At 44.4% G+C, this 18,941-nt stretch overlaps 1 protein-coding gene across 1 annotated transcript; it reads left to right on the top strand.

Moving 5' to 3' along the window:
- The first annotated feature begins 498 nt into the window (after positions 1 to 498).
- On the top strand, positions 499 to 11,240 carry Iqcf2 (IQ motif containing F2). Its single transcript, XM_042054748.1, has 3 exons — positions 499 to 594; positions 9,620 to 9,694; positions 10,854 to 11,240. Exons 1-3 carry the CDS (start codon positions 499 to 501, stop codon positions 11,238 to 11,240), a joined length of 558 nt encoding a protein of 185 aa, XP_041910682.1.
- The last annotated feature ends 7,701 nt before the right edge of the window (positions 11,241 to 18,941 follow it).

The raw sequence follows: 18,941 nt of genomic DNA, 5'->3' as shown, positions 1-18,941 counted from the left end.
TATGATCAAAATATGTGGCCCACAATTCTTAGAAAAGCATGTAAGAATGAGGGGAAAAGGTTGCCGTCTGACCCCCACATACACACTGGTCCGTGTGCACACATTCACACAGAAAGAGAAGGGGGAGAGAACAAATGTGGAAAGCAGAAGTTCTGCGACATAAGCCAACTTTGAAAACATTATGTGAAGTGAAAGACAGACATATTGCAGAGTTATATAAAATTTATATAAAATGCCCAAGAGAGGTAATAAATAAACTAGTAGCTGCTAGCATCAGCAGGAAGAGAAGCGACCGCTACAGGCTTGCTGCTGGCGGCGACTCTTGTTTTCCTGTTGACTGATGAAAATATCACAGAAGGAGAGCACAGCCATGGTCACTGTATTCGTTACTTTTCTGTTGGGATAAGACACAATGATCCAAAGCCACTTACGGAAAAAAGAGTGTGTTTGGGTTTACCGTTCCAGAGGGATTAAGGTCCGTCGTGTCACGGAGGAAGCATGGCATCAAGTGGCAAGCATGGTGGCAGGAGCAGGAAGCTGAATATCTCATCTTTCACCACCAAGAGGAAGCAGGGAGAGCAAGCTGGAAGTAAGGTGAGGCTGTGGACTCTCAACCCAATGTGTGGTCTGAATGAGAATGGCCCCATAGGCTCATGTGTTTGAATGTTTGGTCCCCAGCCAGTAGAACTGTTTGAGGAGGATAAGGAGGTGCAGTTCCCAGTTAGCTCTTTCTCTGCCTCATGCTAGCGGACTGGATGTGAGCTCTCTGTGGCCGATACCAATGCCGTGCCTGCCTGCCTGCTGCCGTGCTCCCCATATGATGAACACAGACTTTGGCTCTCTAGAACTGTGATTCCCAGTTAAATACTTTGCTTTATGAATTGTCTTGGTCATGGTGTTTTGTCATGGCAATAGAAAAGTAACCAAGATACTCACTCTCTGGTAAAGCAAAGATAAAAACTCTCCCTAATGTAAAGAAAGTGAAGGAAAGAGGAAGAGAACTCAGTGTAAGCCTTGGAAGGCAGAAGGTCCCAAGGGTACTGAGAAAAGATAAAACTGTACACAGAGACACTGCATGTTGTATTTAACCAATTTCAGAACACTGAAGGTCCAGAGGTTGCCTCTCTTGCCAACCATACTAAGTCTTGCCAAATTTACACACCTTGCCTATATGGAGATTTGGGGGAAATGATTAATCGTTCTTCATATTCTCATGGGCTTTGATGATTAAAACCTTTACTGAGTCCAGATTGTACCATTTTTCATATTCTTTCGGAGCAAGATGATATTCTAATGATTGATCCAATAAAGTTCTTCATACCTCAGTATGGGGCCAGAGAGATGGTTCATTGGGTAAAATCATTTGCTGCCAAGCCTGTCAACCCAAGTTCAATCCCAAGACTCATGTGGTGGAAGGGAAGAACTGATTCCTGCTAATTGTCCTCTAATCTACTCACATAAACACAGACACACACACAAACTTTGGAAGATAAAGACAATACAATAATACACAGTAGTAGAATCCATTACTTTGTATACTAACTTTCAAAGTCAATTTTTTAAGCAAGAAAATTTATTTTTTTTCTTTTGGAAGTTGTGTTCTTAATGACACAACCTCTAAAACTCTTAGTGTACATACTAAGTTGTAGTTAAAAACACCATCGGGGGCTGAGAAATGCAGCTCAGTGAGGGAATGCATTCCCAGCACAAGAGCTCTGTCCTCAGCAACACATGAAAAACAACCCTCAGGGCAGACCTCATTGATATATACTAGTTTAGTTAAATTAGGGGGCACTGGAGCGATGGCTCAGTGCTTAAGAGAGTATACTACTCTTGCAGAAGACTGGAGTTAGGTGCCCAGTGCCTATGTCCAGAGGCTCAGAGCCCTCTGTTACCCCAGTTCCGAGAGATTTAACACTCTCCTGGCCTCTGTTGGAGCAACACTCACATAAACACATGATTAAAAATAAAATAAACCAGGCTCATGCTCATTTGTTCTTGCAGGACAGTATGCGTCAAGAAGTAACCTCATTGATCCTTCCTTTAAAGGAAGGAATTGGTGTTTTCGCTTAAGTACCTTTTGTTTGTGTGTCTGCAGACATTGCACACACGTGTGGATGTGAGCCAGAGGCCAGCAGTCTTCATCACTCTCACCTTTTATTTTTGAGACTGGTCTCTCAATGAACATGAGGCTCATGCACTGGCCAAACAGACTGGCCGATGAGCTCCAGGGACCTACCTAGCGCTGCTGTCCCGGTACTAGGGTTACAGACACGCCCCACCAGACCCACATGTGTGGGTTGGTGCTGGAGGACTAAGCTCTGGTCCCCATGCTTGGATAGTGAGAGCTCTACCCGCTGGCCCATCTCCCAAACACATGATCTCTGCCTCCTATCTCATTATCACTGGAACTGCAGGCACACACCACCACAGCTGGCTTTTATTTATGGGAGCTATGACACCGATGCTTACTGACTGAGTTGTCTCCAAAGCCCCAGGCATGAGTTGTCTGTATTTTGGCTTCTTCTTGTGATGCCAGTAACTTTGGTGTTCTGTGGCATAGCCTGGACCCTGATAGAGAAAAACTTTCTGTTCCATGCACTAAGGGTACCCAGAAAGGGGCCCTTTTTTTGTATAGGTAAAATGCATATTGTTATATAGTTATAAAGCTGCATTATGGTCTATTGCATGTATTTTTATCTATGTTATAAATATTTTATACTGTTAAGTTTGTTAAAATATTTTTTTCTCCCTAAAAAAAATATTCAAAAATAAATATAGAACTGGGCATAGTGGTGCACACCTCTAATCCCAGCACTTGGGAGGCAGAGGCATGTGGATCTCTGTTTGAGGCCAGTCTGGTCTACATAGTGAGTTCCAGGACATACATAGCTATATAGTGGGATTCTGTCTAAAAAAAAAAAAAAAAAAAAAAAAAAAAAAAAAAAAAAAAAAAAAAAAAAACAAGACAAGACAATAATAAATAAATACATACATACATACATAAATATTGAGCCAGATATGGTGACACATGCCTGGAATCTTAGCATGTGGAAGGTGGAAGCAAGAGGATCCGGAGTTCAAGGCCAGCCCCAGCTACATGACCTTCTGTCTCAAAATATAAAATAAAATTGAAATCTTGACAGTCTATAAGTTAAATGGTTATAGCTCATTTGTTCAGCAGAGGTATCACTCCTTGAGTTTTAGTCCAAGTTCAAAGACAAGAGTATTGACCTAGTATAGCTATATAGTCCAAGTTCAAAGACAAGAGTGTTGACCTAGTATAGCTGTATAACTCACTGGCCACTCTTGGACACTTTGGTAGTGTCCATCAAATAGACAAATTCAAATGCTGGGCTACCCCAGCCATGTCCCAAACTGAATAGTTGCTTCCCAGTACACATATTGAAAGCTAAACAAAGAAAAGAAGATGAAAAAAGCATTGGGCATGGTATTGCATATCTATAATCCTAGAACTATGTGGGTGGGAGCAGGAGAGTTTCAAGTTCAAGACCAGTCTGGCCTACGTAGAGAGACCCTATTTCAGGGTTTATTTTTAGGTCTCACCATTTTAGGGTTTTAGTACATCGTGGCAGGGAAGGCATGGCAGGGCTTCTCAGCTCCTGGCAGGGGGACTATGTGGTAGAGGCTGCTACCATCGTGCAGAGCAGGAGGCAAACCACAAGGGAATCAGGAGCCAGACTACGACCTTCAAAGCCTCACTCACCCCACCAAGCTGCTTCCTCCAGCTAAGACCCAGCCCCTAACAAAGTTGCAGCCTTTCAAAAGAGCTCTGCCAGCTGGGGACCGAGCATTCAAAATATGATCCTGTGGGAGACATTTCAAACGGAGCCATGGTATTCCCCTTCATATTTCCATCTGGCTGCAGACTACACACAAGAGCACATTAGCCCAGTTACGATCCTAGCAAAACCTCCATAGATGCTTCAAAAACTTTCATCTGTAATGGTACCAAGAAGCTCAATCACTCCTTATTAAATAATTAAATAGCAACATCAACTTTTTTTTGCAGTGAGGAGATAATTTTAACTGCTTTGTGTGCTTTTTTCCATCTCTTTCTATTTTTTTGGAGCTTTATCTGATATTAGAATTCTTTCTCAAGTTCCTGAAATGACATTTCACCCTTAATACAATATTTCTAAAACTGAGAGTTTTTTTTAATTCAGCATTTCAAAATATAATGGGAATGTTCTCGGCATTTAAAAAAAGATCTCACCTAAAATGCATACACAAAAGACCCCGAACAGACAAAACATGCTGTGAAGGAGTATGCTGTAGGCACACACACTCTGAGTTTAAAAATTGGGGTGGAGGTGGGAGAGAAAATTAAAAGTAAGAAAAACCTAAAAAGACATTTTTTTCCAAAGAAAACACAGCTGGCCAGCAGGTCCATGAAAAGGTAGCTAACATCACTGTCCATCTGGGGAACCAAGATCAAAATCGCAGTGAGCCATCACCTGACATCTGTTAGGATGGTTATCATCCAAAGACAAGGGGGGGAAGTGTGGGCAAGGGTGTAGAGGAAAATGGGGACAGCCATATGGGAAACAATATGGAAGATCCTTTATAAAAATCAAAATAGAAGTACCATATGACCCAAAACCAGACTTCAGGGGACAGATCCAGAGGAAGGGAGTGTCCTGAAGAAAGGACTTCACTCCCATGTACATGATGGGATCCTCCTGGCTGTATCGCCCCAGCAGTGAGATTACAGGTGTACCACCATCCTGGCTTGGCTATGTCGGTGACAGGGCTCCAAATGCAGGTCATTCCTGCTTGTGCATGTGTTAGTCTACCCACAGGATGACAGAAAATGTTCCACAAATCTCAGATCTGACCATGAACTTGTGTCTAGTCTAAAACAACTCATAATGTACCAAAGTCCAGCCCTGCACAGCAGCTATGGACTGACGGGAGGGCCTGGGCCAGGACTGCTGGAGAGCAGCATGCTCGTGCAGTTCCCGCATCTCTCTGCAGAAGCTGCTGGATACGGTGGCTTTAAGCACAGTGATGCTCAAATGCTTGAGAGAACCCAATTATGAAAGATGGCTGTGGTGGCTTGAATAAGAACGTCCCCCATAGGCTCATATATTTCAATGCTTAGGGAGTGGCACTGTTTGAAAGGAGTTGTAGGCATGGCCTTGCTGGAGGAAGAATGTCACTGGGGTGGTCTTTGAGGTTTCAGAAGCTCAAGCCAGGCCCAGTGGCTGCCTCTCTCTTCCTGCTGCCTGCAGATCCAGATGTGGACTGCCGTTTTCTCCAGCACCATGTCTGCCTTCGTGCCTCCATGCACCGCTGACATGAGAACGGACTAAACTTCTGAAACTGTAAGCCAGCCCCAACTCGTTGCTTCCTTTTACAAGGGGTGCCATGGCCATGTCTCTGCACAGCCATAGAAAAACAGATCATGAAGGATCTGGCTTTTAGGCACTGACAAACAAGCCCCCAAGGATGCTGCTCATGCACTTGGCAAGTGTATACCTAGCAAATCCCACTGAAGAGGCTCCTTGATAACTATCCACCTCATCCACTTTCTCCCAGGTGCCACTGCATACATGCTGTGCATTTGTGTGGAAGTGTGTGCTGTCAAGGGCAGTGTTTTTGGCGAGCTTGAGACTCTCTGCTGTGTAAGGCTGGGTCAGGCAGTGTACCCGTTACATCATGATCCCGACCTTTGGAAAATTTCTAGTCTTCATGTTCCTCCTCATACTCCAGTGGGAAAAGTCCTCACGAATCATATTGAAAACCCAGACCTAAAACTGGAAACAAATTTTAAAAACCCATTTTGAGTAGTTTTAAACAGTTTCTTCATGAGAAAGGAGGAGAGGAAAAGTAAACTCTTATCAAAAGAGTGGAAAGCCAAACAGGATGGAAGGAACAAGAATAAGATCCGCTGTTGCTGTCTAAGGCCTGTGTTTCACTAAGAGACTGAGTCTGACATCCTGATCTCAGCTCACAGGATGGAGAAGTCCGATGCCCATGAGGACCTCACAGGCTGACTCCTGACAGGTGGAGGAGTCCGATGCCCATGAGGACCTCACAGGCTGACTCCTGACAGGTGGAGGAGTCCTTTTCCACACTGAGAAAGACAGTCTGGAGTCCAACTTTACAACAGAATTTATCCCCTCCCCTTTTGCCTCAACTTCTCTTGCTGTCTCTACCTGCTCTCCCCTGCCCCCAAACTACTGTGACTTTAAGGAAATCTCATAAGGTCAACCCCTAGATGAAAAGCTATGGGCAATTAATGACAGCAAGGGAAAATTAGTCTTACTCAGGGAAAAGCTCCCCAATTGGCCATCCAATAATAAGTGCTCAGCCAGGAAAACTGTACATACAAACGACACTAAATGGTCTCAGTGTTTATGAATGTGTATGTGTGATGTATGTATGTGTGTAACAAAGAAAAAGAAGCCATGAATTTGAGAGGGCGCAGGGCAAGGAGGATACAGGAAGGGTGGGAGGGAAAGAGAAGGGGAGAGGATGTAATACAGGGCATGTGTCTGAAATTTTGAAGATTTTTAATTTTAAAAAGGGGACAAAGAAAATGTGCTGGAAGAGTCTTTGGGCTACTGGGGGTCCCTGGCTCAGTTGCTTTACAGAATCACTAAATATGCCAGCAATTTTTTTTAGTTCTTTGTAGTTCTTAATTTCTAAAGCCTGTTTTCTGTGCTTTGACAACACTGCTATTTTTTTAAATGTGATTATTTCCTTTAAAGTGTCCATGGGACTATTGGACGAATCAGGTTCCTAACTCTTCTGTGCTGCTATTTGCCATTTATGTTTTAAGCTTTAATTTAAATTTGATTCATACATTATTATTTTAGGTGTGTGGGGGATGTTGTCAGGGTGTGTGAGGTGCCCACAGCCAGCCTTCTGGCTTGAGGTCAGAAGACAGCCTCCAGAGTTGGGGAATCAGTTCTCTCCTGCCACCTTGTGGATTCAGGGATGAAGTGCAGCTCATCAGCTCTGTGTACAAGTGCCTCTACCCTCAGCCATCTAATTGATCCTATGTTACCGTGTTTTTCAACTATTTTAATCACCTCTTAGAAGATTCTAATAAATAAAATAGGAAAGATCTAAAAACAGACATTTCTCCAAAGACACACAAATGGTCAATAAGCACAAAAAGTTTATCAGTTCCAAAAGAGTTAAACCATCAGAGGAGGCAATATGAGGCTTTAATCCCAGCACTTGGGGAGGCAGAGACAAGTGGTTCAAGGCCTGCCTGGTCTACAAAGAGAGTTTCAGGACATCCAGGGATACATAGTAAGAACTTATTTTTTTAAAAAAATTAAATACATACAGAATTTAGATTTAAAAATACACGAGCCGGGCGGAGGTGGCACACACCTTTAATCCCAGCATTTGGGAGGCAGAGGCAGGCGGATCTTTGTGAGTTCAAGGCCAGCCTGGTCTACAAGAGCTAGTTCCAAGACAGCTAGGACTGTTACACAGAGAAGCCCTGTCTCGAAAAAACAAAAACAAAAAAAAAAAAGTGCTTGTATCAATATCTACATGTGTATTTATAAGGCTGCGGGGGTCATGAAACAAGAAAGGGAATTAAGTATGAGAAGTAAAGGAGAAATTATTTAAATTATTTAAATTTAAATTAATCTTTGAGAATTTTATACTGTTTTCAATCAATTCCCTCCCCAGCCCTCCCTCTAACTCCTCCCAGATCCACTACATCCCCAGCTAATCTAAAACATAATTCTAAAAAGAAAAATTAAAAACTTCACAATGACACCCCTACAGAGGATAATTTATCAAAACATCAGGCAGTAACAAGTGCCGACACAAATAAGAAAGAATAAGAGCCTTCATACGCACTAGCATAAATTTTAAGTGGTTGATCCATATGTTCCTCAAATGAGTCCTCAGAGTTCACCATGAGCCAGAAGTTCAAGTCCTAGCTATCGGGAAATGAAAGGGTATTCACAGAAAGTTTGTAAATGGGTGTTTATAGCGGCACTATTCCTAATAGCCCCAAATGAAAATCAGATAGCATAAACGCCCATGAAAAGGGTGTGCACATGAAGAGAGCGCGGCATGTCCTTGCGGTGGGATATTACTTGGCCATAGAAAACTATCAGGTACTGATGCATACTGCAACACGGGTAAACTGTGAAAACATTCAGTAAGAGAAAGACTCCAGACAAAATGGAACACACACATGATTCTAATAAGAAATACCGCAGTGCTGGGGCTCACAGATGTCTGCCACCAAGTCAAACTGTCCCTGTGAAATTTTTGATAAAAATTCTTATCTTTAGGATAGTTTTTAAGGAGTAACATATGGATTTCTAAGTTTCAAGAGATTCAGATTGGACCTATCAAGTCTTGGTGCCTATTTAAGGTAGAACTTTAATGGCCTTCTCAATGGGTTCTGCATCTCTGTATTGATCTCCAGCTACTGTAAAAAGAAGCGTCTTTGATAAGGGTTGAGAGTTGCACTAATCTGTGGGCATAAAAATAAGAGTTTAGGGGGATGTTTATTAGTATGACCATTTAGCAGAAGAAGATTACTAAGTCCTCCCCTAGGGCCTATGACCTATCCTGCTCTGGACTCTTGACCCAGTTAACAATGCCAGATATGAGTTCCATCTTGTAGAATGGGCTTAAAACCCAACCTGAAAGTGGTTGGTTATTCCCATAATGTGGGAGTCGCTGTTGCACTAGTGTATATCTGTATGTGTGCACAGAAAGTCAGTTGTTCTTGTAGCTTGCAGGGTTTGCAGCCGGATAAGACTATTGATTACTTTTCTCCCCTGCTAGTGTACAGGGTTTTTTTTTTCATTCATTCAATGTGCATACAACCTTTGAGGATTACAAAAAGCTAGCGATAAGAATTGAAGCTTCTAGTTTTGACTACCAAGATCCTTGTACATTCATGTTGACCAAGATCCTATTCACACTAGCTAGGAAACAGTCAGCCTGGATCCCAACCAGCTGAGGACAGATAGTGAAGATGTGGTAGATACAGGGAACTGAACTTTATCCAAACGAAAAAAAAAAAAAAAGAAATTATAAGACTTGCAGGTAAATAGGTGGAACTAGAAAATTCTGAGTGAAGTAGCCCAGGCTCAGAAAGACAAATGCATGTTCTCTCGCATATGCAGATACTAGCTTTGACTCTTTAGATTTGTGGTCCCCACCCCACACCTGCCCCTTAGAATGCCTATAGAGGTAAGGAAGGTAGAGAGGGGCCACTGGGAGAAGGGACTTAAGAGAGGAGAGACAATAGAACATGTGATAAGGAAGTAGAAGGGGGGAGAGGCTGAGGCAAATATCTTAGTCTTGTATCACAAAGCCATTGTGAATTCAGTTTCTCCTCTCTCGGGTCACTAATACCAGACCCTGGGAAGCAGAGAAATGAGGGCTAATGAACCATCTAGAGGCAGGCTGGTGATGGCGCTTACGTTTTGTGTAAGAGCCAGGACCAGACCTAGCAGGCGGTCAGGGTAGGCGTGTGCATCACGCTGGGCTTCACAGGCCCAGGGAAAGGAGGGGATACTGAAGCGGTGGGCGCTTCTGAACAGGGCCATCCAGAGAATGCTTTTACTCATACACATGTATTCCCGTTTAATCTTGGTGACAGTCCAAGAGCAGTTTGACTGTACCTGTAATTGAAGAAGAAAATGAAATTATTCAAAAGAAGAAGAGGAAACTAAAGGTAAGAGAACAAGTGAGTTGAATTACACACACAGTCAAGAGAACTCCAAATCAGTTGTATCCATGTGCTAGGGACGTGGGATCCCATCTCATATACATCCAAGTCTAAATGACCAAGAGTCAAGTCAGTATTCGCTCATTCGCTCTGTCTCTTCCTCCTCGGTCTGGGCTCTTGGATCTGACGTGCTGACTGGAAAGAGGGAAATCCATCAGAAATTGCCTGGGGCTAAAAGTCCAGAGCACCAGAGCTGTGAATTAAGCAGAATCGTATAAATACAGACAGGTTGGTTGCAGAACAGGAAGGAAGCGCTACAAGCCACACCCTGGAGTGAAAATACATGATTATCACAGAGAGCAATCAGATAACTGGGGGGGAGGGATGAGTCAGAAAAAGAAAGAAAGAGAGAGAGAGAGACAGAGAGAGAGAGAGAGAGGGAGAGAGAGAGAGAAAGAAAGAAAGAAAGAAAGAAAGAAAGAAAGAAAGAAAGAAAAAGAAAGAAAACATTGGAAGAGCCAATCAATGTTCTAGAATCAGCAAGCGCTAACCGTGTGGTGTGACTACACCAAAGCTCCTCCTATCCCCAGCACACCCTTCTGGTGACTCTGGTTTTCTCTTGATTTAGGCTGCAGTGAGGTAGGCAAGAGAAGGATGTTATTAGCCAAGGATGGAGGTACATCCCCTGTGATCCCAGGCCTTGGGAGATGGAGGCAGGAAGGAAGAACAGAAATTTAAGGTCATCCTCCTTATATAAGGAGTTCAAAGCCAGTGTAGAATACCTGGGATGAAAAAGAGAGGAACAGCCAGGCGGTGGTGGCACACGCCTTTAATCCCAGCACTCAGAAGGCAGAGGCAGGCAGATCTCTGTGAGTTTGAGGCCAGCCTGGCCTACAGAGCGAGTTCCAGGACAGCCAAGGCTGTCTGTCTCAAAAAGAAACCCTGTGTCGAAGAAGAAGAAAAAAAAGAAAAGAGAGGAACTGAGACACTGAGAATGGGGTGATATGCCCACAATGGGAGGGAAAGTTCCCGACAAGGTCCTGCTCCTCATCAAAGTTCTGCTAGATCCCAGAATTCTCCGAGGAGGAGCCAGTGTTTAGAGACAGCCCAGTGCCCTTCCAAGAATACCCTGAAAGTTGGTATAATCTCTCTTATCTCTGTCTAGGAAAAGTTAAAGAAGAAAAAAGTTAAAGCAGCCATTAAGCTCCAGGCCTGGTGGCGTGGCACCCTGGTGCGTAGGACCCTGCTACATGCAGCCCTCAGAGTCTGGATCATCCAGTGCTGGTGGCGGCTGACGCTCTGGAAGATCCTGGATAAGAAGCGGAGGAAAGCGCTGATTGACTTCTCAAACAAGCAGAGAGCGATCGTAAAGATCCAGTCGCTGATTCGGATGTGGCGCATCCACTGGCGGTACTGCCAGGTCCTCAGTGCCATCTACATCATCCAGGGCCACTGGAAATACCACAACTGCCAGTCCTGCTCCCTCCTGCGGGGCCACTGTGTGATCACGACCACTCACCTACAGTTCCACATTGAAATCATTGACCACTGAGGACTGAGTAGAAGGGACGCAGCCTTCCATCCCCAGTAAAGGTCTAAATGGTTGGTGTGTGTTTGTTCCCAGCTAATGGACGCCTTGAGACTCGGGCCTTGCTGACTCCTGTTGTCTCTCTCAGAGATCAACAGTGAGGATTTCCTGTGCTTGCATTTTGGGGTGGTAATGGTCACATGCCACTCAGTCATCAAAGCATCAGCTAGTCAGAAATCCAGTTCCCATTCCCAGGCCCGTTCCTTTCTCCCCATCACTGATTGGAAGACTACATCCCATGAAAACTCTTAATACCCTGCGTGCCCAGACTGACTCTGGGGTCTGCAGTCAGGGTTGGCTGGGACCCAGAGTGCCTCTGTTTCCTTTTGGGGAAGCATCTAAAGAAAATGCCAATGTCTGAATGAGGGCATCACAGTGTGGCCCCAAGGGAAGACAGGAGGTTGGCCTTAGTGCCGGGGCCGGGGCAGGGGCTGGGGCCGGGCATGTCAACAGGCAGTGAGATGGCCCTGAGAATAAGTGAACAAGGACACTCAGACCTAGAGCGATGGCTCAGCGGCTAAGCTGTTTTTCCAGAGGACCCAGATTTGATTCCCAGAACTCACACGGCAGGACATAGCTGCCTGCCTATACCTCCAGTTTCAGGAGATCCAACACCTTCACACAGGCGTACATGCAGACAAAACACAAATGTGCATGAAATAAAAATAAGTCATTTTTTTAAAAAAAAGAACACTCCCAGCCCCTCAATTCCTTCTTCACAATTCTCACCCAAACTCCTCTCTCCTGAAGGGCTGTGTGGCAAATGAGGTGCTAATATCACCCCTTCCCCAACCCCCAAACAGCCCCCTCCCAAGCTCTTCAGCTCTGCCCCCACAACCATACTAAAATGTCACTATTGTGCGGCACCACCTTTAGGTGCGCTGTCTGCTATGGAAAGCCCCTGGAAACACAGCTAGCGAAGCTGAGGACGTGGGTTTCTGCACGTGCTGGTGGCTACTGCTTTGGAGAGTGAGGCTCTGCCGGACTGCTGCTCAAATTGCTTTCCCTGGAGCCCCATCTCTGCTTGCTTCCACCTTTCCTTTTGGCCAGCTTCTCAGTAACCAAGAGTGTCTCTTCCCTTGTGTTAAGATCTTTATTCTCAGCAGGGCGGTGATGGTGCACACCTTTAATTCCAGCACTCAGGAGGCAGAGGCAGGAGAATCTCTGTGAGTTCAAAGCCTTCATTCTCTCGATTCTGCTTGTCTTTTAGGCTATCAACTGTCAGGCTTAACTTTATCAGTTCCGATTCTGTACTTTACTGTGGTCAATTCTCTGCACAGTTGGGCTTCTTCTCTTCCTTCCTCCATCAGCTTTCCTCCTTGTCTCTCCTTCTTTCCCTCTCTCTCTCAGCACGTGGGATGAACTCACCTATCTTCCTGCTCCCTTACCTATAGCGCAATTTGAACAAGACTGTCTATATTCAAGACTATGCATCTCAACTGAATAGTCCCCAAATTTTCTCTCATGTTTGCATTTCCATTTTATGGGTTGAATAAGCTAAAACCTCTCCTCTCCAAATACCCAGTTTTGCTTCTTCTCTCCTTCACTTGGATCCCCAATTTCCTATCATCCTGTTCGGAGTTTACCTGGCCCCACCTACACTCACTGCTTTCTCTCCAGCGAAATTACAAGTCTTTGTCCTGGTCACAAGCCACCCCCTCAAACTATGCTTCTGATGTGGAATTCCCCTCTGTATGCTTTGAATACCGTTGATTAATAAAGAAACTGGCTTGGCCTGATAGGGTAGAATAGAACTTAGGTAGGCAGGGAAAACTAAACTGGGAGAAGGAAGGCAGGTGAAAGAGAAGCCATGCAGCCCCACCCGAGACAGATGCTGGAACTTTACCTGGTAAGCCACAGCCTCCTGGCGATACACAGATTACTAGAAATAGGTTAAATTAAGATATAATTTAAATTAAGATAGCCAATAAGAAGCTAGAGCTAATGGGCCAAGCAGCGATTTAAATAATATAGTTTCTGTGTTAATATTTCGGGTCTGAGTGGGGCAGCCTGGAAACAAACAAGAGACCCCTTACAACAAGCTTCTACCTTCTCAAGCTGCTTAATGCACTATATGGAGCCTAGCTGTCCAAATTATTAATCTGCCTCTCCTTAAAAGCATTTCTTTCACACTGGGCATGGCGACACCCACCTTTAACCCCAGCACCCTGGAGACAGAGGCTGGCAGATCTCTGAGTGTTCAAGGCCAGCCTCGACTACAGAGCAAGTTGCAGACCAGTGAGACCTGAATAGTGAAACCCTGTCTCAAAACCTAGGCATGGAGAGGTGTGACCAGAGAGATGTGGTTAAAAGCATGTCCTGCTCCTTCAGAAGTCCCAAGTGGGGTCCCAGAACCCAGGTCTGGCTGCTCTCAATCACCTGTAACTCCAGCTCCAGGAGACCCAACATCTCTGGTCTTGAAGATCTCATACAAAGACACATACACAAGGTTTCACACAAACTATACAAATAATACTATACAAATAAAATCCTTTAAAAAAAATGTTTCCTTTAACTTCTGTTCTAGATCTTTGTTTCTCCTCATAAGACACGCTACTATTCTTTTCACATCTGCTCTCTCCTCTTTCCCTCCAATCCATACCCCACCCCACCTCTGTCTCTCTGTCTCTTGTCCATCTGTCTCTGTCTCTGTCTCCCCGCCTCTCTCTCTCTCTCTCTCTCTCTCTCTCTCTCTCTCTCTCTCTCTCTCTCTCTCTCTCTCTCTCTCTCTCTCTCTCTCACACACACTTTAAAGAAGTTTGTTTAAATAAGACACTTGGTCAGGAGAGGTGGCTCAGCAGTTGAAGATGCACACTGCTCTTGCAGAGGACCCAAGTTCAGTTCCTAGAGCCCACACCAGCTGCCTCAGAACTGCCTGTAACTCCAGTTCCAGGAGACGTGAAGCCTCTGACCTCCACACATACATACCTGCACTCACACAGACACATAACCACGAACAAGGTCATACATATATACATGGTTAAAAATAAACTTTTGGGGCTGGAGAGATGGCTCAGAGGTTAAGAGCATTGCCTGCTCTTCCAAAGGTCCTGAGTTCAATGCCCAGCAACCACATGGTGGCTCACAACCATCTGTAAAGAGGTCTGGTGCCCTCTTCTGGCATGCGGGCATACATGGAGGCAGAATGTTGTATACATAATAAATAAATAAATATTTTAAAAAAATAAAAAAGACACTTGATTTGAAGGGATCTATGGTCTGTTTTGTTAGAGCTGTTTATCTTTACTTAAAGACAATTGCCTAGGGTGTGGTGGTGCTTGCCTTTGGTCCCAGCACTCAGGTGGATCTCTGTGAGTCTGAGGCCAGCCTGGTCTACAGAGCTAGTTCCAGGATAGTCAGGCTATCCTGAGAAAAACCTTGTCTCAAAAAACAAACAAAAAAAAAATCCAAGACAATTGCCTATATGTAGTAACCATATACAAAAATTTTATGAAATTGCCTCAGTGATAAGTGGGAAATTCTAAAATTCTCCAATTGAACAAGATATGCAAAGATTCTCATGTTGTTATTGGTGGTGGCTGTTGGTTAAACAGCAGGGGCAAAAGAACTTACTGGGATATAAAGAAGAGCTGAGCAGCAGAAAGAAAGGGGATGCTTCACGGGACTAGGTTTCCCTATCATCATACATCTGACTTCAGCAGGCAGATCCCTGTGAGTTCAAGGCCAGCCTGTTCAAGACAAGGCTATTTAGAGACCCTGTCTCAAAACAAAACAAAACAAAGAAAACAAAACAAAACAAAAAGCAGCATACCCTTTGGGAAGAAGGGAGACAGAAAAATGGTTCAGCCAGTAAAGTGCTTGCTTGAGTCTGATTCCAGCACTCACGGAAAAAGAATCAGGCTTGGCAGGACACACCTGTATCCCCGACTTGGAAAGGCAGAAACAGGTGGGCACCTGGGGTTTGAAAGGCCAGCTAATCCAGCTAAATTGGTAGATTCTAGGTTTACTGAGAAACCCTGAGTCAAAAACTAAGATGGAGAAGAAAGGGGAAAGACGTCTAAAGTCAACCTCTCCCTCTACAAATACATGTGTGAAAACACACACACATGCACGCACACACACACATTCATATACATACATACACACATGTACATACGAAGGCACACATTTACAGAATAATTTTTAAACATCGATTTTACACAATTTCATTCAGAAATTAGAGCAGAAATCGACTTTTTGAGGCCAGTGTTCAGACCAAAGTGAAACCAGGGGCTGCGAGAAGGAAGAGTGAAGAAGGAGCCGTAGGACAATAGCTCCCAGGGATGTGTCTGCCAAAACCCACAAGAAAATATTAGCGTTTCAACCCCGAGGCAGAGCTGGCTCCCAGCTTGCAGTATGAGAAGACAGCCCATGGGGAAACTGAGGTTACTCGTACAGGTTTGGAGAATGGAGGCTGTGGCTGAAGGAAGATGCAGCGTTAAAATGGCAGTCTGGAACACGGAGGAAGAGTCTGGGTGTGCCACAACCATGTGTCCCCCGAGGAGCGCAAGTTAGCACCATTGTCCAGGCACATAGCCTTGCTTTAATGCAGCTAATTGTAACTTTAAGTGTGAGCTTCTGAGAAAGCTCCCCCACCCCCCACCTCACCCCCATTTCAGGAAGAGAACCCAGACCATCTCACACACAAGGAGTTATCTAAGCAAACACAGCTAGTTCTTGGTAGGTTTCTATTTGACTGTGTGTGTGTGTGTGCGCGCGCGCGCGCGTGTCTGTCTTTGTCTGATTTTACCTACATGTATGTCTGTGTACCATATGTATGCCTGGTACCCAGAGAGGCCAGAAGAGGGCATTCGATGCCCCAGAACTGAAGTCTATATGAGTGCTGGAATCAAACCCAGGTCCTCTGGAAAATCAGTGTTCTTAAGCACTGAGCCATATCTCCAGCCCTCTTGGAAAGTTTGAGGAGCAAAACTAGCTTAGCACAGTTAATAGCAATTGAAACACCTGCAAAGTCGGAGGTAACAATGCCAGCCAGTGTCTAAGGGCCAGCAGACAATCATGGGCAACAACTAACAAAGTCAGAATCAGACATGGATGAAGAGGACGCTTCCGCCACCCCTACTGGAGGAACAGTAGGTGATCAGGTCCACGGGTGGGCCAGGAGGACACCCACCAAGCGTCTCTGTCCATGGTAGCAGAGAGACCAAACCACACAGTTACCTCAGCCATTTGCCAGTTTCTGCTGTAGCCCTCTAAGACTTGCTGGACCAGGAAGTTCAATGGCTTCTTACTTCTGTGAGGGCCCCTCCCACTCATGAAAGTTTCTCACTTTTCCTGGACTTCCCACTTTTCTGTAACTCTAATAAAGCCTGCTTCTGCTTTTCAGACTCCCACAAGTATCTGAGTCTTCACAGGCATGAGACTGCAAACCCAGAACACTGTCCCAGATTGATCCGTGAGGTTGATGGGTGTCCAGCACCCTAGGTACTTGGTCACCTAAAACTGGGCTATAAAATGTCTCATCACACTCAAAAACCACACACCAAAAATATATAAAGGTGATTATATACCCCTATCAAATCAAATTTTACTCTAGGAAGCAAGGATAAACATTAAAATTTATCAGTCTACATGTGACTATATTAATCAGGTCTTAAAAATGACATGGCAGGGCTGGAGAGATGGCTCAGAGGGTAAGAGCATTGGCTGCTCTTCCAAAGGTCCTGAGTTCAATTCCCAGTAACCACATGGTGGTTCACAACCATCTGTAATGAGGTCTGGTGCCCTCTCCTGGCCTTCAGGCATACACAGAGACAGAATATTGTGTACATAATAAATAAATAAATAAATAAATAAATAAATAAATAAATAAATAGAAAATTACATGGCAAAGTTAGCACCTATTCATGATGAAAATTCTTGAGCATTTTAGAAGTCTGATAGAGATTCTGTGAGAACCCTACAACCAGCATAATAGTAACCGAGCACACTCCACCCCACCCCCACTTCCCTGCAAGACCGCAAGTGAGACACGATCCATTCTCAAAGCTGCTCACCATAGTACCGGGAGTTCTAGCCCATGCAATTAGTCAATAAATGGAAATAAAAGGCATAGAAACAGGAAAGGAGGACGCAAAACTGCTCTTATTTGCAGATTATAGGTTTGAAATTACAGATTTGAGAATCTAAATACAAATAAAAATCTACCCAAAGCAAAAGACTTAGTGTGTGGGGTTGTTCCATCTGTAGAGCTCACGGCCAGCACACATAAAGTCCTGTACCACGTGAAACCAGACTGGTGGTGCATGCCAGTAATTCCAGCACTTGGGAAGTAGAAAGCAGCAGGGTCAGAAGTTCAAGGTCATCCTTAACTTAAGGATATAACTTAATATAGTGAGTTCAAGGCTAGCCTGAGCTACATAAGACCCTACCCGAAAAGGAAGGTGGAAAGAGAGGGAGGGAGGAAGGGAAAGAGGGAACAGGAAGCCGGGCGGTGGTGGCGCACGCCTTTAATCCCAGCACTCGGGAGGCAGAGGCAGGTGGATCTCTGTGAGTTCGAGGCCAGCCTGGTCTACAAGAGCTAGTTCCAGGACAGGCTCCAAAGCCACAGAGAAACCCTGTCTCAAAAAATAAAAAAAAAAAAGAAAGAAAGAGGGAACAGGGAGGAAGGGAGAAGGGAAGGAAGAAGAAAAAGAGAAAATTAATTTGGATAATCAATAGAGTAAATGCAGATCTATATACTGAAAATTTAAAATATTGATACGAAACACTGAAGTACAGCAGGATCAGCGAAGGAAAATGTGTTCACAAGCTAAATGACAGCAGAGGAAAGATGTCACATGTTCACTAGCCTGGCAGGCAGGTCTAATCCTCTCGCTATCACAGTGAAGACACTAGGTTTGGTGATGGTTTATTCACTGAGCCTCTCATCAGCCTAGGAGTGTTTTAGTTTTTTATTGCTATTTTTTTTTTAACTTTCTGGTACAGTTTTAAGTTCACAATAAATTGAAAGTACGTAGACTCTCCCCCTCCCCCGGCCTCAGTCACTCCTAGCCTCGCTCATTATCAACACCCCCACCAGAACAGCACATCTGTTGTAATAAGCCTACAAACTGACAGCAAAACCACCCAAAGGACAGACTTTACCAGCTTGCACTCTTGCATTCGCCCTGGATTCACCATTATAGAATCATGAATAATAGCTTAACTTCCCTTAAAGGAAAAAAATTCCTTTGTCCTCAGCTAAAGTGTGCACACATGTAATCCCAGCACTCCGGAGGGAGGGGCTAGATGATTGCAAATTCAAATCCATCCTGGGCCACATACTACTCCCTCCTCAACTCCCTAAAAAAGCCTACATCTCTGACATTTACTTTACTTACTTCCTCCATAGCTTTTGTTTGTTTGGTTGGTTTTGGTTTTGGTTTCGGTTTCTAGACCGCTACATAGCAGAAGCACTCAGCATGGAGCCTTTCAGGATGCTTTCTTTCCTTGAGTCATGTGCATGCAAGTTCTCCCATGTGTTCTCATGCCTTACTCACCTTAACACCACATAAAATCCCACTTGAGGGACATACCACAGTTTATTGAACCCCTCTTATGCTGAAGGACATCTTGCTTGCTTGCAATTTGGGCAGTTACAAATGAAGCTTCTGAAATCCCTCATGCTTGGGGTTTTATGGGGATGAAAGTTTTCCATCCCTT

This window comes from Arvicola amphibius, chromosome 3, assembly GCF_903992535.2.
Source record: "Arvicola amphibius chromosome 3, mArvAmp1.2, whole genome shotgun sequence".
In the NCBI taxonomy this organism is placed as follows: domain Eukaryota; kingdom Metazoa; phylum Chordata; class Mammalia; order Rodentia; family Cricetidae; genus Arvicola; species Arvicola amphibius.
Note: the sequence above shows the minus strand (reverse complement) of the source record. Positions and strands in the feature narration are given on the sequence as shown.